This window comes from Toxorhynchites rutilus, chromosome 3, assembly GCF_029784135.1.
Source record: "Toxorhynchites rutilus septentrionalis strain SRP chromosome 3, ASM2978413v1, whole genome shotgun sequence".
In the NCBI taxonomy this organism is placed as follows: domain Eukaryota; kingdom Metazoa; phylum Arthropoda; class Insecta; order Diptera; family Culicidae; genus Toxorhynchites; species Toxorhynchites rutilus.
The window spans coordinates 298,511,123-298,534,051 of NC_073746.1; the positions used below are offsets into that span (position 1 = coordinate 298,511,123).

General features: G+C 36.3%; 1 protein-coding gene across 2 annotated transcripts; it reads right to left on the reverse strand.

The window, feature by feature from the left end:
- Positions 1 to 1,555: 1,555 nt before the first annotated feature.
- LOC129777189 (titin homolog) lies at positions 1,556 to 21,740 on the reverse strand. Of its 2 annotated transcripts, none has more exons than XM_055783317.1 (4): positions 21,388 to 21,740; positions 8,348 to 8,858; positions 7,043 to 8,278; positions 1,556 to 2,610 (listed from the first exon to the last, which is right to left on the reverse strand). In XM_055783317.1, the coding sequence occupies exons 2-4, from the start codon at positions 8,854 to 8,856 to the stop codon at positions 1,827 to 1,829; spliced, it is 2,529 nt and encodes an 842-aa protein (XP_055639292.1). In that variant the 5' UTR covers positions 8,857 to 8,858; positions 21,388 to 21,740; the 3' UTR covers positions 1,556 to 1,826. The 2 variants fall into 2 exon arrangements, with proteins under 2 accessions (XP_055639292.1, XP_055639291.1); XM_055783316.1 differs by lacking the exon at positions 21,388 to 21,740 and adding an exon at positions 9,149 to 9,299.
- Positions 21,741 to 22,929: the final 1,189 nt, after the last annotated feature.

The window sequence follows — 22,929 nt, forward strand, 5'->3', positions numbered from 1 at the left end:
GCCTGGTGCATTACGTTAGCCCGGTTAATTTTTGCATTGAAATATATCATTCATTGCAATTCAAAACTATTGTACCATGATTTGAAGAAATTTCCACACCTAAAGGTGTTTTGGTTTGGGCATTCAGTAATTTTTGGATATATAAGGTTCATAAAAAACATAAAAAACAAAAAAAACATTTACCGTGTGCGCATTTATACTCATGGAGTTTTATTCCATGTGCCCAGTTTTCGATTGCGCCTTTCCCTACGCTTATTTCCTTTGCGATTTTTCTGGAAATCTATGAAAGAATACAACAAACTCAAGCACGAATTACGAATGCTGAAAATGAGCAGCAACAGCCAAAGAAAGGCGAATGAAGCTTGACAGATAGTAAAAATAATAAATTTAATGTACTGTACTGTGTTAAATCAAATACAAAAGTCTCGAATTGGTTTTAAGTATATCAGTGAATATAGTCTTGACCAGTACTCTGCATAGTCATAATCAACTGAGGATAGTCAGCTGACTATCTGACTGACTATATCCGTATTCAGTTAGAAATGACGCTTGGCTTCTTCACGCAGTTTCTCCGCCAAAACGACTCAACAGTCAGTCGGGCGTTTAGTCGCTATCTCCCTCTACCGACTCGACTATATCAATTCATTCTTCCAAATTGTCAAATTGTCCTCATTGCATTTCGAAGTGACTTCCCCCAAAACAAATTCGCTCCTCTCTCTCTTTCCCATGTATCTTTATGCATACATCGATGTTCGAGTTCAACGTGGTTTGAAATACGCTACAGGTGAGCTAGATTCTTTTGTACCGCACACGAAAATTACTCACACGTATAAAATAGCGTGCAGTTTGTGTGCGCTATTTTGCACGCTATTTACTGATACTAACGTGAGGACCTTATAGCATACGTGATAAATTCCTAAGTTCGTTGGTTTGAGTTCACGATGGGTAGACAATAAACCGTCCATTGATGAGGTAACTTCTTTCTTGCATCAGGAATCATGTTTCCGTTCCTCTTTATATGGACGTAAAAATAAGATTGCGTACGCGGGTATAAATTTCGTTCCTAGGGGAGTATAAATGTGTATTGAAGTCAGTTGAATGAAGGGACAGATTTGTATTCATTAGTCGAGTCAGTTAAAATAACCACTGACTGGACTAGTTCACCAGTCATCCTCGCTAGTCAACGCTAGTCAATTCTTTTTCTAGTCAAGTCACTTTTTTTTTGTGGGCGACTGCCGAAGCAGTTCTAGTCGAAGCGAAGCTAGTGAGAGTAGAGTCGGTCTTCATTTTTCACCTTCGAAAATTTCGAAAATTTCTTGACTGTAATAAAAAAAAGGCTTTTCAAAATGCGATTTCAAGTTTATAGTATCAACATTGGCCATCTATTCGTCCGTTTTCCGCGTTGAAAATATTTTTTAATAAAGTATTTAAAAATATAACGAATGGCACTAACATGATGATCACCAAACATAGAAAATACTAAAATAGTATTCGTCGCTTTTTGTGGCCACAAATGATTTTTAAACTGGAAAGAAAGGATTGAAATCTGAAGATGTTTGAAATAAAAATATCTTTATTTCATATGGTTTTAAATTAAATACACAAAGGGGTAAAATTCTGATATCACTGCAAGTTACAATAAATTTAAGGAAAAAATTGATCTAGAATTCACACACTCAATATGGATTTCCGCTTGCCTCCTTCTTGTCTATTTTTTTTCTACAGAACTAACAACGGAAATTTATGTTTGCTTGTATGCAAATTTGAAACATACGAATAAAAGTGTCCAGCATATACGTGATACTAACGTCTGTATCGATCTGCTCCTATCTTTGTCTTTCTCCTGAGTGGCGACGGCCGTGGTTGCGCCACTTGTCCTCTTCGTGACGTTTGTTCCAGCGTTCGTCTTCATGGTGATGGTGATTTTCTCGGTTTTCACTCCAACGTTGGTGGTGCTTATGCTGATCACTTCTTTTGCGATCATGCCCTCGTTTATCGGGATGACGATGCTTATAGTGTTCGTCATTGTCGTCATCGTCATCGTCATCGTTATCGCTATTCCTCCGATTGTTATCACTGTAATTCTCTTTCGATTGCTTGTAGTGTTTTTTATGGTCTCCGTTGGGGTATGGCTTCGTTTGATGTCGTTCATCGGAAGATTTTCTATCTCTCTCCTCGTGATTTCTGAACGTTGTCTCACCACGATCACTCTCGTGATCCTTTCCCTTCCAATCCTTATAATCATCTTTCTTCATTTTGTCGTCCTCCCAGTATTTATCGCTGTCCTCTCCAGAGGGACGTTCATGATTGCTGTAATCCTTCTTGAAGTTCTTCTGTTTGTATTCGTGCTCATCTGAAGAATCTTTCTCTGTCCATTCTTTCTGGTGGTGTTTTCTCTCATCCTCATCGGAACGTTTGCCGCCGTCCTGACGCTGCTTCGAGTAAGCCTCGCCATCTGATGAGAACAAACCATTGCTCTTGATATGCTTTTTATTTTTCCCGTTCTCTCCGTGATGCTTGGGATGATTTTTCCTGTCGTAGTTCGGATGCTCTGGTTTTCTATAACGATCGTGCGATTCCTTATATCCACTGCCCATTTCTTCAGGGGTTCTGTAGAATATAGAGGTAATGGTATTTGAGTTTACATCGATAATTATTTGAAGTACATTCTGTCAAATATATAACGGGAATTTGTAATTTTAAATTTTAAATTTTACCATTTTTAAAATTCTTTTCTGAATTGGTACTACTGTCAGTGGGTAATATCAATTTTGAGTGCGATCTGTCATTTAGTTACGTCATTGAAACAGTTTAACTTTTTTTTGCTCGTTATTTTTGATATGGATAATTCTATTAGTCGAAGATATCGTATAAAATTTTGCAAACAAAAAACACGAAAACGAAAACACCATGAATACAACTATAAGACATTTGAAAAAGGCCGATTTTCTGTTTTGGGCGTCAAAAAAGTCGCAGCACGACTAGTGCCAAAAGAGCTCTGCCTGAACGATCAAATTGTATGTTCACCCAACTCATAATTACTGGCAACGACACAGGGGTGTGACTTTTTCCTTTTTTCGAAACTCATATTACCGCTGCGTGGACCCGTTTTGACAGCATCGAAAACATAAAAACCAGCCGGGTGCTATGATTGATGCTAGGATCGTTAGCAAAATCTCAAGCAGAACTGTCAGTGGGATACTCAATTCATATGAAAACAAAGGGAAAATGTCAGTGGGATACCCAATATGTTGGCTCCTGTCAGTTCAATGGGGGTTCTCTAAAGACGTCACCCGGCTGATAAAAACGAATTCGAATTAATCCTGATAAGCGTTATGAAAATGATAATATTTATACATTGAGTGGTATCCAAAAACTCGTATATTGCGTGGGTAGAGCAAAAACGAGAAAATGCGGCGTTGCATACTATATTTTCCAAAGTTATGAAAAATATATATAGTTTTATTATTTTGTATGAAGGATGGACTTTCAAATACGATTATAAACATTATCCAGCCACTTGAGTCACGTAACCCATACACGTAGAAGAGAGTTGTCAGTTTCAGGAAGTCGACATAAAATTCATAGAATGAGATAATGAGATCTGTTAAAAAAGAAAAAAAGACAGATAATGTGACAGAGAACAGAGACAGAGAAGCTCAAAGTCAAAGAAGGAATCATTTTCGTAATTATTAAATTAAGATATTTACGTATATATATATATTTTTCTGTACTTACGTATCAACGCCACCGCAGCGTGATTTTTATTATAAGTTTATTATTTTTAATGAAATTAATTCTGAGGAAGTTCCTATCAAGTGTAGACAAGAGATTGAGGTGGCCCCAAGCCACTGAGGTGATGCAGTCCAAGTCGGACGACGACCCGATTACTCTTTACTCGAAAGCTTTAGTGGCCCTGAAAGGACTTGGCTTTGCGTTGTTTTGTAGACGCAGCTGAAGATGGTTGATTAATGATTCATTCTTGTTCTCGCGAGAACAATATACGTAATGTAAACATTCTTCCCGTACTCCAAACAGTGCGGCTCCAGGCGATTATATATTTATCCCCCATTACCGTTATCTATTTGATAACAATCTCCACGTACGTCCTATTCAGTATTTCTCTTCTGCTTTTATTCTGCTCTGCACTATGCTTGCTTCTTGCATATTTTGAAGATGCATTCTGTGGCGAAAAGCAAAACCACTTAGGTGTGACATCAGCATTGAAAAAGACTACTGTCTGACAGCTGGAGCGAGACAACTTGAATGGTGATGATGATAATGGTGTTTTGAATTATAGAGGCTTTGAAAATCATCGGTTCATTCGGTTCTAGCTTTGACAGAGACCAATTTGGAAAACTAAACTGAACACTCAAAAAGATAATTTCGAAAGCCTTGCTGCCGTCTGGTCGCAGCTAGATGACTGATGAATTGAGAATACTGTAATTTGGAATAGCGAACGGCTTGTTTATACTCAATGAAAAGAATATGGTGGAGCTGAGATTATTTACGCTGGGTATTTTCGAGGAGGAATAGATGCCTCGTTCGAGCATTAATAACTCTTTTCCGACTAAACGTAGCGGTATGATAATTACTTTATCCAAAAATATCTTGTGATTGGAGAATGGTCTCGCTCACTCACCTACGCACTATGCTCTTCTCTCCCAATCCCATTTCTTTTCTGCTTTCGGACTAAACGGAGGCTTTGGCGAAAATTGCCTACAAAAAGTAATGTGGCTATTGATTCCATAGCGGATAATACGAAATGTTCGATATGGGGTAGATAATATTTCACCTTATCAAAGAAACCGCATTATTTGGTGAAAGCAGCAATTCTGCAATCGATCGATGATTTCAATTGTCGGGAAGGGGAGTGTTTGAAATGCGAAATAAGAATTTTATTGGAAACTGCGACATGTGATTTTATCACTCAGAATTTATTCTAAGAAAACTGAAGGTTTGAATTCAATATCGATCAACGGCTATCTCGGTTGAAGATTTATTTGTAACTGACTCGAAATATATCTCATCTCCTGTTATTTATCTCTTGTCTTCGACTCTAGCGATCGATCGTTTATGAGCTGACCATTTGTGTCCTAGTTACTGACGAATATAATGATTGAACTCACCATTCCTCTTTTCTAAGCAGCTATACTAGTTTGGGCTCAGGTTCAGGCCAGTGGTTCAACAGGGAGTATTATTTGCGCTGGGTATTCTTCCTTTCCTTCCTTTGAGCATTAATAATTCTTTTCCGGCTGAACGAAGTGGAATGATAATCACTTGGTAAAGATAAAATGTCTAAGAGTTATATGCTTGTTACTTATTCATCGGAAAACTTTTTGCAATAGATTGAAAACTGTTTTGAGAGTAGGTTATTGAAACTATTACTGTCTAACTCATTGAAGATGCTTGCATTTATGTGACTATATGTTCCCGAACAAGGACACATGATCAAGTCTTCTGGGGAAATCGTCTGCAGATACATGCTGCGAGTGTTTTTTACTCGCTCGACGCAAAATCAAACCACCCCGTATTTTTTAGGACCACCAACAAAGTTCAAATGAGTTGAATTTCATGTGTATCCCTGTATAAATAATTCCATATCCATTCACACACTAACAATCAGGGCTCGGGCAAAGTCATAATTCAACTGATTTTTTCTCTATTATAGTAACTTTCAACACATTTTGGCTGGTTCGTCACTTTTTACTTCCATTTTTGGAAGAATTTCGAGAGCGAGAATTAACTCGTGACCTTTAGCGTGAGAGGCATGGATGTTACCACTACGCCAGATCGCCGTCGATTCAACTGAGGATCTATGACGGACTATGAAGAATGTCGCCTTCGTATTCAATTGGAAATGAGTTTTGGATTCTTCCAACAGTTTCTCCGTCAGTCGGGCGTTTAGTTGCTATCTCTCTCTACGACTCGACTATCGCGTTTCATTCTTCCCCGTCAAATGGACTTCAACGAAGTTTTTCAGAAGAACAGGAAAGCATCAATGATTTTTGTTTTTCTGCTTCAAATATCTAATTAATGGCAAACAGTATTGATATTGTTCTTCTCAATTTCTTTCAAAGTTTTTCAAATCTTCTTTCTCGTTTATTTATCTGCGAAGACTTAAAATTTTGTTTTTCATGGCGTACTTATTCTGAAAGCACAAAAATTAGTGAGATTCTCGTTTACTGATCTCTTCGAGAAAAATCAATTCAGATCGATTGACAATCTTGGACAATTTCGGACGAACTATTGCAGGTCTTATAAACGTGACGATCCGGCAACGGAATGCCATAAACATATTCCGTCTTCCAAAAATGAACCTGTTTTTATTTCTAATCTCTTGTTTTTTTTCTGTATGTTTCCTGTCGACGAAACTCATTGTTAATTTCGTAAATTCGCTACTCACGCTTGTCATTCACACCATCACTCTATCACTTAACTTTCCGACTTTATCAATTCTAAATATTCTTCATATTTCCTAGAGGCTAGCCAGTGGACAACAACCTAATCGGAATTGAGGTATTACAGCTTGGGGACTTTATGAGCAATTTTTGTCTTGAGCTGATAGCAAAAGGTATCAAATCACTTCGAAATGTTTCGTTCTATTATGTTACATCTTTATTGTTCCTTCCAAATGCGCTCCCGATTTAAGATGTTGTCGCTCTTAACCAATATCATAACTTTTTATTTATAGTCTAGTTTATGTCATTTGAGATAATTCAACCATACCGTATACTGATGCTTTGGTCTGTATAATGTCATTTTGGTTATTTTGGAAATATTATTTGAGAATGAGGAAATCGTAAAACCGTTTGTTTGAGATCACACCACCAAATTTAATACAGATAAAAACAGTAGACGAAGGCGCACTGTGCAAAAAATCATGTTCAAGTAATGCTCCGGAATTAATTGAATTCATGCCTTCCGGATAACCATGGTGTTAAGCAAATTTGTTGTATTTGAATCGATTACCCAATATGAGTGTGTTAATTAGAGATTTCAGAATATCAAGCAAACTTGTAGTGAACACAAATATACTCACATCTCCCTTGGATGCTTCTTCATTTTGTAGTGTGCTTGTTTACGCTGCTGGAGTTCCTCCTCTGGGATCGATTGTACATCCTCTAGATTGTCCACTCCCAGTTCTCCAAGAAGTCTGTTTTTAACCTTTTCCCAATTCCATAGCATGCTAGCCTTGCGTTTCAACTTATTGTGTATCTCCGGTTGATTTTCGTACTTTCCGCGCACCCACGGAGGATAATCGACCCAGTTTATTCCGGCTTCGGAGCATGTGCTGCTTCCTTCATCATCCGCTGAGTAGCCCTGCTGCTCGCACAATGATTTCTCTGGTTTCGGATCTAGATCCAAAATAGCGGCGAGACTTTCAAGAACTACGGAGGCTTCCTCTTTGATCGTTTGGAACGCTTTCCCAAACTGATACTTCAGATGGGGAGCCTTTGGAGGAGTAGTCGATGCTCGTTTCTGCTCCTCGGCGATCTCATCCTCGGTCGGATAGATATATTTTTTGTAGTCGATTGGATCTTTGTACTTCTTATGCTTACTCAAGTATTTAGCGCGGTGTAATTTGGCGTCGATCTTACGCCGGCTAATATCACAGTACTTACTAGCGTACTCATTGTACATTCCATCTTTGAGAGCAGTTTTGTCCCTGCAGAAGTGAGGAAGAACGAATTCTTTGTCGATGATAAGCATAGGTTCCTCTTCGTCTCCTGACCAAACCACCTTTCGCGGTACAAAGTCTTCCTCAGGCTGTACGATTCTCACCGGTGGCGATTTCGAGGGATCTAGATCGGGATGTGCTTCCAGTTCCGCTTGGGCGTCTTCCTCTATTTTCGCCAATGTTTCCTTAAAATTTAGGTTTGCTTGATTGACCTGATCTTCCAAATCACCGCGCGAATATACGCGTAAATAATTATTTAGTTCTGCTCGCAACATCTCATTTTCAATGCTCAACTCGAGGATTTGCTGTGTGTGTTGAACGTCGTTTTCGGTCATGCGGTTATGCAGTACCCGCATATTACCCACCAAAATAGCAATAATAGCAGTCAGAATAATACTGAAGGTCACTCCTGCGTAGAGTGGTTGTCTTTCTTGCGATGCGTCTTCATCTGGAACTAATGCTTGTTCGATGTGTTCCTCTTGGATTAGGGCATGCTTATCATCGTCTTCGGATTCCTCCTCCGCCTCATCCAAATTTTGTGCGAGATGCTGTGAGTTGTACCATTGCATACAAGGTTGTTTTCCGAAAGCGCAGGTGCTGTAAAAGATCAAGAGAACATTTGTTTATTTGGACATTATTGACCAAATCGTCATAAAAATAACTTACTCGACGTCACATTCACCAGATATTGATTCTTTTTCACCATCTTCCTCAACTTCGCTATCATTTTCTTTAACATCTTCTGTTCTTGCTGGAACATCTTCGTCGAAGCGATTACCGCCCTTATCGTAGGGGATTTCCGTGCAATCACTTTCCACTTTTTTTCTGCGCTTGCCTTCTTTCTTAGCTCCAGTTGGGGGTGTTGCTTCCTGGGGTTCAATTTTGTTTTCCACCGAGGTGACCATATCAGGCTGGTTGCTTTTGCTTCCACCTTGGGCCTGCTCTGCCGCCTGGAGTTCCATTTCACTATTCAAGTTTTCGCTTCGACCTTCCGCACGAACCGCATCAGGTTGATTCCCTTTCTCTACACGTTCCGGCAGGGTCGTTTCCGGGAGTTCAATTTCTTCCTCCGAGTTTGTATCCTTTACCATAATCCACGTGTCGCCATCGTCTTCATCGGAGGGAGCATGATCTCGCACTGGGACCTGCTTCGGATCGGACCCTTGTTCGTCCATCGCTGAGAAAAACAAAACCAAACCAAAAAGATATTAGTGAAACAACGTGTAATAATTCATTATGTATGTGCTTGTTTCACTAGCGCGGCATTTGAGAGTTTCTAGACTCACGAGCGAATAGTGGTGTTTGTAGTAATGTTCTGGTTAACTTTGTAGACAGTATAGTCCACAAAGTAGCATCAACCTTTCTAAGATATGTCACAAATTGTGCTCTTCTATATTCGCCGTCGCTTTCCCGTTACACTTTGTGATACATTTTTATAAATAACTCAAGCAGTCAAATTTTCCTCACCTCTCATATAGAATGTTATGGAACAGTCTCTTTGGTATGGGGGATGTGCTCGCCAGGGAGCACGAGGATACACTGCGAATTTCAATCGCAGATTGACGCTGGAATGCGCTTGGAGGAAAGGACAAAAAGAATGCTGCCTGGCGATGTTAAGCAGCCGGTTCAGTTGAATTGCCCTTCGCGTAGAAAATATGGGAAGGGATTACTCACACATTTGTAAGCGCTGTGTGTGGTGTGGATGAGGGAAACGCAAATGTAGTGAGGGTGATTCGGAAACAAAGATAGTGAATTGGTATTCCGAAGTGGTGTTTGTTTACTACCTGCATGTTGTCCTTTTTTCTGTATATCCATGGCTTAGTGCTTGTTGAGTTAGGTTCAGCGCACTCAGGTATTCGCGCTATCCCGTTTTCATTTTTCCTTAAATCGCATTTTTTAAATATTCAAAAACGTTCCGTCTGGAGGATGCTGAAGGCAGATTCTCTGTTTTGTTGTTTGTTTGGTAGATTGAGATGTGCACATCAGAAGGACTTTCATTGCATTTACTGTACACAATTTTACAATCGAGAATCGACGACATTGTAGATTACTTCGTTTCACTTTAGAATATCCTAAGGACTATCCACATACCACGTGGTCAGTAAAAGCACGATTTTAGACCCTCCTTCCCTCTCTGTGGACGAGCGTGGACATTTGTTATACCCCTCCATTTGTTCCCCACGTGGACATTTTAAATTGAAAAATCAAGGAAATTATTCTATCTATATAAAAAGTAAATTAATTTTAAGTTTAGAGGAAAATACTTAGTCGACGTGCTTTTTTCTAGGTAACGCAACATTGCTTAGCTTTTGGAGCCTATAATAAAAATCATGAGCTGAACCTCAGGTTGTAAATGGGTATTTTGGATCTTCTCCTAACTAGTTGAAATGACTTCCCAATCCAGAGTTTGAAGATGCTCTGATGTGAGGCAATCAGGTGTATGGTACGTTTCTCGCATTGTGTCGACGTCTGGTGGCGACTTCGAATTAGGGCCATAATTTGGGTCCCAAACTCAGATTAGAAGACGCGAAGCCGGTTTTTAAATTTTAAAATTTGAATGAAAATTTTCACATCATGTTATTTAATTACTTGAAACATGTATTTCTGACTTTCATTCAACCATATGGCTATACAATTCCAACATTGTAACTGAATTTTTTTTATTATAATATAAAGTTATCTTCACAAACAATTTTCGTATGAGACCTTTTCCCCACCTGCAATTCAAGTGTTTTTAATTTAAATAGAATACTAATTTGATATAGAAAAACTTATTTTCATTCATAATTTTAATTCTGAAAACGTTCATTCCGACTGAAAATCAGCTATTCTTTGACGCTCCCCTAAACTAGTAAATAAAGCTCAATGCCGTCAACGCGGATCGCTGTTTTGAAGAATACTTTTGACGTTGGAGATGTTGGCATGATGTTGGGGGCTAGGGCTCCCTGTACAACACAACAATGAAATAACACAACAATGATCATATCAACTGTCTCCGCTGTCCGGTCAACTGAACAATGGAAGAACAGAAAGAATACCCTTACGCCTAAATGGCTACTACTGTGTAATGTACCATATGCAATGGTATAGAAGGAACGCCGAAACGCCGAAAAATTGCAGCTGTGTAATGTGCTTTTTATAGAAATGATAAACATGTGACATGTAAACGATTAAAATTTGTCTCTGTCACAGCTAGAATGCTAATGAGCCTAAATAAACAAATGGAATAAAAAAAATTTAAGGGCTGGGTGAAACTCACGCAATGATAAGTATATTATATTGTTTCGAAGAATCTTTAATATTCTGAATGAACGTCACTCTTCAGCATTTGATGACGATATTCAGTTACAAACTCCATGATGGAAAGTTCATGTAAAATAATCTTTCTGGTGTTTTTCGTTTTAAAAGGGAAAAAGGTTGCTGATTTGAGTAACGGTTCCCCTAATTGAAATGGATGGCGGTTTAAATTACATGAAGTGCCGTTCACGATCTTTCGACAACGCTCGAACCATGTCAAGGCCCACCGGAAGAGTTCACATTTAGTAGAGAAGGCTAAACAAAGTAGCCGTAGTCATAGGGTTTGTAGACCACTCTTTGAATTTCTAAGGACATCAAGGACAATTTGTTGAATCTGTTTAGGCGTGGTACACAAATTACTTAACGCTAAGAATGCGGTTTTTGGATCATAAAAATGCGGTTTTTGGATTTATACGGAAGTTCCTTATATGCAAGTAGAAACTTCGGAAAAACTTTCGACAAGTTCATAGAAGTTAGAACAGAGACGGAAAGTTAATGCTCACATCTGTTGGGATTGGTGCTTTCAAACCATCTGGCGTTTAGCTGAGCGGAACATGGGCTGATATAAATAGATGTTGATTTACACAAAAGTAACTTCTCCTTGGTTAAATGCAGCAGTTCCTGTCGTTACATTTCACTACTTACAAAAGGTACTGAGAAGTCCTTACGTGGCGGGTAAACCACTCGGGTTAATATCGTACTAATTCCGCTTCATCGATTTGGGAGTTTGCGGATTCAATATATGACGAATTTCATGCCAACTCGACTGGCAGCAACATCTCAGATTGTAGTGAAACGTTGTGGATGTAAAGGCATTGGTCATTCATGCAACTTTGCATACTTGAAATCAGTGTCTTAGAATATCAACAAATATTCACGAGTAACGAATATGATTTTGTTTCAGCTTGAAACACTCTGCCCTCATTATATTGATGACAATAACAAACGAGTTCATTTTGTTCATATCGCTGATGCATGAACAAATTTGCTGTAATGAATGAATGCGGCATGGAGTGGGATTCATAACATTGCTGTTATTTATACTTTGAATATCAAAAGCAACAAATTCATATTCATCACATTCGAAACTATATTCGTTTTGGCAGTGAATTTGAGTCAAAATCCAAAAATAAAAAAAATTGTCAGGCTGGACCATTTAGAGAACAAAAACGCCAGAGTTCGATGAAACGAACTATGCAAGAAATTGCGTAGAATTTCATTTGGCGAGATGGTAACAATAGCATATGCAGAACGGATACAACGAGTGGTTGTAGCTACCGTCAAATGATTTGCAATTGATAAACAAATGCTTCTAGACTCGATGGTCAAATGGATTACGTATCATAATCTTCCTTTTGCCTGTGTTGATTGAGAAGGAGCAGCAGTACAATAAAAGCCCGAACTAAATAAAAACCAATCGCACACATCAGCCTCAGGTTGAAAGTAGACAACAGCTGATATTCATTTGGCTAAAATAAAATTTAATTCTGGCGTCTTCAATAATCAATACGAAGATGACACTGAGTGGAAAAATAAGCTTCAAAATATATTGAAGAACAAAAAGTTCATCAGTTCTGTCATTTTGATCCTCGTTTGGAATATATAGGTTTTCGATGCAACCTAGCTCGAAAAACTATGCACTTGAGCTTAGCGAAGATAATTTTTTTCAACACTGCTTGAATCTTCGAAAAAGAATTTGACTACTTTTCGAAAAGAGCCGAAATTTCTTTTTATTTTTTACAAAAAATTATAATTTAAAAACAATAATATCTACAAAATTATGATCAAAGTATGAAATGTAAGAAATTGTTTAGATTTTCATAAAAAATCACCCAAATTTTTTTAAAGGAAAAATTACTCTGAAAAAAATATTTCAAAAAATTAAAATCATTTTTCTCAAAAACGTGTTTCTTTAAAATTCTAAAAAAAAGTGAAAAGCCCTTGCAATTTCCAACAAGTCATCCATACATCGGAAGGGCATTTTTTTTTATTAGAGGTTCGTGTTTCATGTTTTTCATGTTTTCTTTGAAAAAATTACTACTAATCCTAATTTTGTTTAAAGTCATTGTTATCTTGACTTTAAACAAAATTAACGTATTCGATAAAGTTTTAGATCTTGTTAAAATATTACCTTGTGTCAAAGACATTAACATATAGTTTATAGTTCTTTTATAGTTTCTGGAATACAGGGTAACTTCGATATAACGTACATTTTACTTTCAAAATTGTACGTTATATCGAAGCATAATGAAGAACTCTGAAACGTAGCTTATATTACATTATTGTGTTGCTGTTTGAGTAAGGTTTATGAATAAAATCAATAATAAGACGAAACCAACTTTTCTCATGATGTTTCCCTTCGTTCTGTTGATTGAAGTTTGATTCATTTAGAATCCGGTTGTATTTCGGGATTGGTTAAAGTTAAAATACAAGCTTTAGTATCAAAATACAGATGATTTATTGTTCTTTCAGAAAAACATTTAAAAAATATTTTTTTGGACTTCGATAATGTGTATGTTATATCGAGGTAAAATGTACGTTATATCGAGGGTACGTTATATCGAAGTTTTCCTGTACATGGTATTTTTGTATGGAGATTTCTGAAAAAGTAATCTTTTACTCGTAATATTTTTGTTACGAGACATGTTTCTGAATAGATAATAGTTTGCCGAACATGTAAATCGCAATGATTTATACATAAAAATGTTACGAGTTAAACATTAATAGTAATTTATCGAAGAAAAATTGTAGAGGCGATCTAGCGTACCTCTTCCGACATTCTTCCAAAAATGGAAGTAAAAATGACGAACCAGCTGAAGTGTGTTGAAAGTCCCTTTAATAGAGAAAAAAAATATCGAAGAAAACATGAACAAGTTGTTCTTGGAAAAACTCTTTCCCTGTAGAAGTGCCCATCTTCCGATGTATGAGTGAATTGTTGAAAATGATAAGGGCTATTCACATCTTATTTTTTCAGAATTAAATAAAATACATTTTTGAGAAAAATTAATTTTAATTTTCAAAATTGAAAAAAAAAGTTTATATAAAACTTTTTTTTATGTTTTTTAATGAAAACATAAATAATTTTCTACAATTCATTCACTAATTTTGTATTTGAAAAAATATCGAAAAAAAAATTTAAAACAAAATTTCATTGAAAAAACAATTTTTCAAATTAAAATTCATTTTTCTCAAAAATATGTTTTTTTTAAATTCTGAAAAAATAGATGTAAATAGCTCTTAAAATTTCCAACAAGTCACCCATACATCGGAAAAAGGGAAAAAGTTTTTCCAACAACAACTTTTTCATATTTTTTAAAAATTACTATAGATGTTCAACTCGTAACATTTTCATGTATAATTTTTTTTCAAACTTTTTTCTATTTAGAAACCTTCAAGCACATGTCAAACGCGAGTATTTACAAACAAAATTGTTATGAGAATGATCTTGCTTTTTCAGGAATCTACATACAAAATTATCATGTTTCATACCATACCATATTCTAGAAATCATAAAAAGTAGAAAGTTGATATCTTCGACAAAAGTTCATATTCTAATGAGATCTAAAACTTTGTTGAATACGCTATATCGCTAGCTTGACTTTGAACAAAATAAAATTAGTAGTAATTTTTTCGAAGAAAAATGGAAAAAAATGGTTAGAAAAACTTTTTCCCTGTAAAAGTGCCCATCTTCCGATGTATAGAAGACTTGTTGGAAATTTTTGAGGGCTATTCACATTTTTTTTGAGTATGTACAAAAAAAAGGTTTTGAAAAAAAAGAATTTTAATTTTTTAATTTGTTTTTCAAATCAACTTTTCTTCAAAAAAATTTTTGGCACTTTTTTATGAAAATTTAACAATTTATTATATTTCATACTTTGATCATAATTTTGTAGATATTCTAGTTTTTGAGTTATATTTTTTAAAAAGATAAATTTAAAATTTGCTAGCCCTTTTCAAAACGTGGTCTAATTCTTTTTCGAAGATTTCAAGTATGCAAAGTTGCTGAATTGACCAATGGCTTTACACTGAAATGACCAATGGCTTTACACATTTCACCATCATATTCCGCTTTGATGGGATATCCGTCGATCGCTAGGTTATTCCACACATCAGATAACGATTCCCCATACTCAAAGTGTTTCGTTTCCAGTTGCGGGTCCCTTGTTTTGAGTTTTTCATTCGAGCGAGATCCCTCACGATCATGAGGAAGTTTTGAACCTGCTACCTTCCGAGAAAGAGGAGCCATTCGACGTTCAACTCGGTTGAAAGCCTTGCGTCCTGGAGCATTTGTAGTAAAGAATATTGCATCAATATTCAATTGATTCAAATGATAATATTTATGGCCCTCTTAAAACGAGGGCTCTCGTCTGGTCCTCCATCCACATCAAGTAGCATTACTGGTTCGATTATTCCTTGATACCGAATAAGCTCGAATTCAGGCAGTTCGGGCACCCTTTCAAAATCGAGCCCATGAGGAAATGCGTTCGAAGAACAGTGCCTTCCTGAACGAACTGCAACGTACATTGGACCACTGTATTGAATGGCTTCAGCATGACCAAGGTGCTCTAGCTACATTTTGCTTCCAGTGATAACAGACGGAATGCTTTATCATCTCGGCTCAGGAAACACGCCTCTTTCGGCACCAGAATCGAAGTTAGCTGCTCAAGCATATAGGGACGCGTGAATTTATTTAGGAATAAAAATGGAATTTTGTTACGTAACGGAGTTCTCTCTTCAACACAAGCAGAGGCTCCGGTTAGCACTTTTTGATACACAATCATGCGAACTAGAAGGTCATGATCGCTTTTGGTGCGGAATCAAATCAAATCTCGCTGGCGCCGAAAATATGTTTATGTTAAATAATAAGCTAGTAAAAACATTTTGACAACAGTTAGGCTGAAACTCGGGCGAACCTGCGAACCGAACGAACCTACGCCACTGATGTGAGGTTATTTTGGCGATCTATGTGCAGTCCCTTCCTTATTCAAATACTTTTATATGCAGCAACATGTAAAATTCCTCGAATATAAGGAGAGGTCGAAACGATTTTTTTTGTTATTTCGTTTTGATTCGTAGTGAAGTAAGTGTATCCTCTCTCGGATTATCATTCCTGAAGACAGTTCTTAGTTCTTCAATCTTGAATTCAAACAATTGATGGATGTTCTTTGCATACCGTTTTGTCTCATATTCCGAACAGTCTTAACACTTTGCGGACCGCTCACGAGATTTCTCGTGTTTCGCGTCCTATCCGTTGCGGACCGCTCACGAGATTTCTCGTTTTCGCGTTCCTTCTTTACGGACTTGTGTGAAATTGGCGGATAAATGTTTTTGTGTTGTGTGTAAGTTTCTGTTCAACGTCTTGCTGGATTTAGTGAATAATGAATTATTCACAAACCTTCACAATCATGCTCATTAGATAGAGAATTGAATCATTCATCCTTCCACGTAATTCATTTTTTTCATGATGGTGACAGAGAAAAGTTATAGACTGAAACGTGAGCATGGGTCAATATAGGAAAATTTACAGAATTTTTAAAATCAAAAAAAGATGTTCGAATAGAGTTATCGAAGTTATTCGATAGAGAAATATTTTACCTATCCTCCAGCCACAATTTTATTAATCGAAAAAGGGTAAAGTTATAAGCCAAGTTGTATGGAAGAAATTAATTATGTTGAAAAAATGGAAAAAGTTGTTTGAAAGGACCCGAAACACATTCTCGAGATAGTACTTATTCAATATAGAATATTTTTATCTATCTTTAGCAAAATTTCCATTGGTCGGGAAAGGGTCTAAGAAAAGTTATAGCCCAAAACCTATTAAACTTAATTAATTAATTTAAAGAAAATTTAAAAAAGTTATTTGAAAGGACCCAAAACACATTTTTGAGATAATACTCATTGGATAGAGAATACTTTTATCCATCTACAGCCAAACTTTCGTTGGACGAAAAAAAGTTTGAGAAAAGATATTCGCCAAAATGTATGCAAGTTGTAGGGGGGAAATTAATAAATTTATCGAAAATGGAAATAGAACTTAATTTATTTATTTTTTGATTATATTTTTCGATATAGCATAGTATGATGCACTTTCATAATTTTTTTAATTTTTTATCTCAAAGCTATTGAGAATGGCGTGCCAAAAATTGAAAGGTACGTTTTTCACCATAAATCCTATGGATAGGGATTCGAAAAATAGTCAAAATTTCTATACAATAAAAATTTTTACTTCCTTTTTACTTTTTACTTCCTTACTCAGCCAGACCCTTTCCCCGTACAACTCGTGAACGTTTTGGCTAATATCTTTTCTCATACCCTTTTCGGACCAATTAAAATGTGGCTAGAGATAAATATAAATATTCTTTATCGAGTGAGTACTATCTCGAAAATGTGTTTTGGGTCCTTTCAAATAACTTTATTTAATTTTCTTTAAATTAATTCATTTCACCCATACAAGTTGTACAGGTTTTGGCCTATAACTTTTCTCAGACCCTTTTCCGACCAATGAAAATTTCGCTATAGATAAATAAAAATATTCTTTATCGAATGTGTACTATCTCGAGAATGTGTTTTCGGTCCTTTCAAATAACTTTTTTCAATTTTCTTCAAAATAATTAATTTTTCCCATACAGCTTATTTTTTATTAATTCGTTTATTTTACAGGCTCAGTTTCATAAGTTTCAAAGAATTCTTAACTATATTTTTAGAACTATATATGAACAATTTCCTAATTCTATGGTTAGTAAGGTAGAAAACCGATTACTCGCGGTTGACTCGCTCCCATACAACTTGGCCTATAACTTATATCAGACTCTTTTCTGATTAATCAAATTGTGGCTGGAAGATAGGTGAAATATTTCTCAATCGAATAACTTCGATAGCACTATTCGAACAACTTTTTCTGATTTTCAAAATTCTGTACATTTTCCTATATTGACCCATGCTCACGTTTCAGTCTATAACTTTTCTCTGTCACGATCAAGAAAAAAATTAATTATGTGGAAAGATGGGTGACCGGAATAAATCGCCACAGTAAACAACTGCAACAGAAACAACCGCTTAGAAAAAGTGTAGTAGGCTAGAAATATTTGGCGCGGGAAAAACATCATGTGCCTCACATTTCTATTATAAATTTATTCTCTTGTTCTCGTTTTTCGAAATTTATTCTGAGGACAATGTAATGGGGACGAAGTCCCCATTTGGCGAGGATAAGGAATCGAGGCGGCCCATGCCGCCAAGATGACGCAATCCGAGTCCACCGCCGACCCGCCGTCGGAAGCGGCGGTGTCTCGCACGCAAACCTGGGATCCACTGATTGCCCGGTTAGTTTGAAACATAGGATACGATCCTTTAGCAATGTCCGACCGAGCTCTAGCGAGCGTCGGACGGTATACGTCTGCCCGGGGCGTTACGTTTGCCTGGGGCGATACGTTTGCCCGGTTAATTCTTGTTTTGAAATACAATACCGCGCCACAATATTTATAGCCTACTACACATTTTATAAGCGGTGGTTTCTGTTGCAGTCGTTTTCTGTGGCGATTTATTCCGGGAACCGGAAAGATGAATGATTCAATTCTCTATCTAATGAGCATGATTTTGAAGGTTGTTACTTGATAAGCAATCAATCTATTTCAACTGAAATAATTAATTATTCATTAAATCTAGCAAGACGTTGAACAGAAACTTGCACGCAACAAAAACTTTTATCCGCTGAACATTCAACTTCACACATAGAGGCGAATGAACTGCAAAGTTTAAAGCCTCTTAAAAACTTGCAAGCAAAGCAAGTAACTTCACACAAGTCAAAACGTGCGGTCCCAGGCGTATGTCTTACATATTTCTTCACGATCCTTAAAGTGTTAAATTCCGAACACTTCATTTTTGAATGTAAATTTACTAAACTTTTATATTATAAATAATTGAATAATGACAACACAGACATTATTTGTGGTATAGGCTTCATCTTGACATCATTTACAGGTATCGACACAGCCTATAATTTATAATATTAGACATTTGCGAAAAAGTGACAGTCAAATCCAATGATAAAATGTTTGCCTTAGCAAATTCCGCAAGAACAAGCATCGTTCATTTTTCAGTTTTTGTAGTTGTATCAACTATTTTGTTTGTTGTTTTCGTGTTAAGTGCTAGAGAATGTATGAACCTACAATAAATCGGTGAAAAAAAATTATATTTTATGCAGAAATCTTCATTGAAATTAATATTGAAGTAGTGTTCGGAATATGAATCAAGTTTCTACGCATGATTCAAATTCCGAACACTTCATTTTCAAATGTAAATTTACTGAACTTCAATGTTAAAAATAATTGGATAATCTCAACCCTAAAATTCTTCGGGTTATAGCTTTCATTTTAACATCATTTACAGGTATCGATACGGTTATAATTTATAATATTAAGCATTCGCAAAAAAGTGACAGTCAAAACCAATGACAAATTGTTTGCGTTAGCAAATTCTGTAAAAAACAAACATCATAACTATAACGTAACGTTTTTTAAACTTTTTTTTTTCAACTATTCATGTTAAGTGCTAGAGAATGTATGAACCTACAATAAATGGGTGAAAAAAAATATATTTTATGCAGAAATCTTCATTAAAATTAATATTGAAGTAGTGTTTGGAATATGAATTAAGTTTCTACGCATGATTCAAATTGCGAACACTTCATTTTTAAATGTGAATTTACTTAACTTTAATGTTTTAAATAATTTAATATTCAAAACCCTGACATTAATGGCCATCAAAGCTTAAGTGTTCGGAATATGAGACAAAACGGTGAATTCGTAGTCCTTACTCTTACTCGTCCAGTTATTAAATGATTTCAATATATCTACAAAAATCTCACCATTGTAGTAAAAAATCCTTATCAGAACAAAATCTATTCAAGTTCTTTGCAGAAAACATTTATCCTGTATTAAAGAATATTAATTCTAATCGGAAAATTTAACGATCGGTCATTATTTTTATGTAAAAATGTGCCTATCTCTTTCTAAAACTGTAATCCTTCATTTGCTTCATGAACACATGTAGTTTCTCCCAGTTTCAAATAAAGAGCAGAATATCCGGAATCCCGTATCCGGCCAAACCGCTATACGTTTCATCATGAATCAAATCGTAACGGCATCGATTAGAACAAATGTAAGGTTAACGATATGCTTTACTTCCCTGAGTTCCTATATTGTGCTTCATCCTGGTTGAGAAAAAACAATATGTATATTTTTACGGCATTTGCATTTTTGGTTTTCTTCCATTCTATTCTACTCCCAAACGCCCCCCAGAAATGTGCCATTCTGTTTATCGCATTGAGAAAAACATTGCAACAGAGACCGAAAATTTGCCTGCCTTTTTACAGTAGAACTAATTTCTATGAGCGTTTTCCTTGACCCGGTGTTTTTGGGTTACGAAGAGAGGAATCAAAAGCATATGGCTCACAAAAAATGGTGATGCTACTGATCATCTGTGCTGTTTGTCTCGGGTCTCAACAATTTCTCCTGCAAGCATTCTAGATTAGATACTCAATGTTTAGGTCCCCTTGGGAATGTGATTCATTGTCGTTATCAGCTCTGATAATGAATAAATTACATCTTAAATTTGTTCAAACCACTTTAGAACGAACTATGTGTTTGACATCTACGCCAAAGTTCGTCGATGAGTATCAACTAGTACAGTTCTGTGAGATTTCATGTAATTCGGTTTCTAGCGTCGAGAGCAGATAAAACAAATTTCCCAATAAAGAATCGCTACAAACGATAGTTTATGAAGAGGCGCGCAATTAGGAGTAAGTTCTGTTTGATTAACATGGTTGAACAGACGCGTGCACCGCCGTTTGTTTAGTACAGGAATAAGGAATAACTACTTGAACGCTTGACATGCTAAATATTTTGATATGATAATCTATCAAAAATCTACAGATTTGGGAAGCGGTAGGCTGTACCCGTTATCATTTTATATACAATACATGATAGGAAATCATTGAATATATATTCAGTGTGGGATGCTGTTATGATCTGAAACGGGAAATGGGCATCAGGGCCAATCGCTTATGTTGGGCACTATGTCGAATGAAGAAACAATATCTTTTCACAATTGAGGCCAAATCATATTTCGAATCCTACCGCCGAAAATATTCGAGTTGACTGAGGATGTGTATGTTAGGATAGGTCAAGTACCTTTTCGCATTTTCAAACCTAATTTCCTAACCATAAGATACTCTATCCACATTGAGAAGTACTGCACCTCCGCCATTTTTGCTTTCAACAGACAAAACGCATACATTTAGCATGATAAGTCGTAATTGACAAACATCTTATCAACATTCAGATGCTTTTCACCGATGCAAGACTCCTACGCGTTACTATCGAAACATTATTTCTTACGTTTACAAAACTTACATATGTTGCCTTATCTGTCGATGAATGAATGAATTTGCACTTGAACTTGAATTCCCACCACAGAAAAACACTAGAATTTTGATCGATCACTGCGCGGCCGAGAACAAATTTCACCAGATTTTTGTCCAAGTCTTACGCTGACATTGAGCACCCCGTTTGCTTGGATCCGATGCGAACTTTCATTTTCCTTCCGATTGTGCCAGAACGATTGCAACTCATTTGCGAATTGGTAATTTGCTGTAAATACGCTATTTGTGTTCTCAAATGACAAACTGGCGTGACTCAATCTAGCGAATATAGCGACGTAAAATACGCTGCCCCGCGGGGTGTACCATGCTATACTGGATGCGCGTGTTTCGCGCGACTGTGGCCACAAACAAGGAGAAAAGAGGCTACCCTAGATGCCGTTATATTCGTAAAACTTTTTTGTCATGTTAACTAGAAGAACGTGTTTACTTTTACCGACGAAAAACTGTCGAAAAAAGGGTTTTAAATTTGTATGATATGTCGTCGTTTGTGGACGCACATCGAACAGATGTGTGTCTCACATGAGATGAAAATGTACGGAAAAGCGTTTATGCTTTGTTTACATATACATTAGTGGTAGTGCATAATTTTTAGCGAATAATAGTAAGTGTGCGTGAAACAGCCTTTATGCCAAAGATGCTGAATATATGTTATAACAAAGAACAGAGAAAAACATACCATGCATATGATCTGTGACAACTGTACAAAATTAATACAAATAAACACTACCCGAAAATTTCGGGTAGAAGAAAATTGATGCTAAACAGCGCTTCAAACAAGAAGTTGAAAATACGTTTAGTCATGGTGCATGTATAGCAGAGTAGCCTAGCGGGTAATAGTTTCATAATTTATTAGAGCTATGACTCGTTTGAAATGGATGTAGGGATGTCATGTCTGTTCGTATACTTGTTAATCTAATTTCAAAGATTGACTTGATTCATATTTACTACAATTTATTTATTTTCCAACGAGACAACGCTTTTGATTCTAGTTTTGTTTGTAATGTTTGTAAATTATAGAACTAAGTTCATTTGGACGTTTTGACGTATGTTGTCACGTCACAAAAATATTGCACTATAATAAGCGAATTTAACTATACAATATTCTTCAACTGATGATTCTTGTAAGAAAATTTACTCAATCTTACTATGGAGCAATCCCGTCATCAGCCGGCCGCTAATCCGACCTTCTGTGTTTTTGAACCATTGTACATAACTACATAAAATCATAATTTTCATTACCATATGACCAATGTTTATTGTGATTGATTTTTTATAAAGTCAAATCCGCGTTGACGGTATTGATCTTGGTGTTCCGTGCTGTTAAGTGAAAATGATAATGGATTTTTTAATGGAATAAACATATTTTTTCAAATGAAAATTATTAATCAAATGTGTATTCTATGTTATATAGAAACACGATTCTTTTGCAAGTGGTGGGAAAATCTTTAACGAAAATTATGTAAAACTAGCTGTACCCTGCCACGCTTTGCTGTGGCACAGCGACCCAGACCGA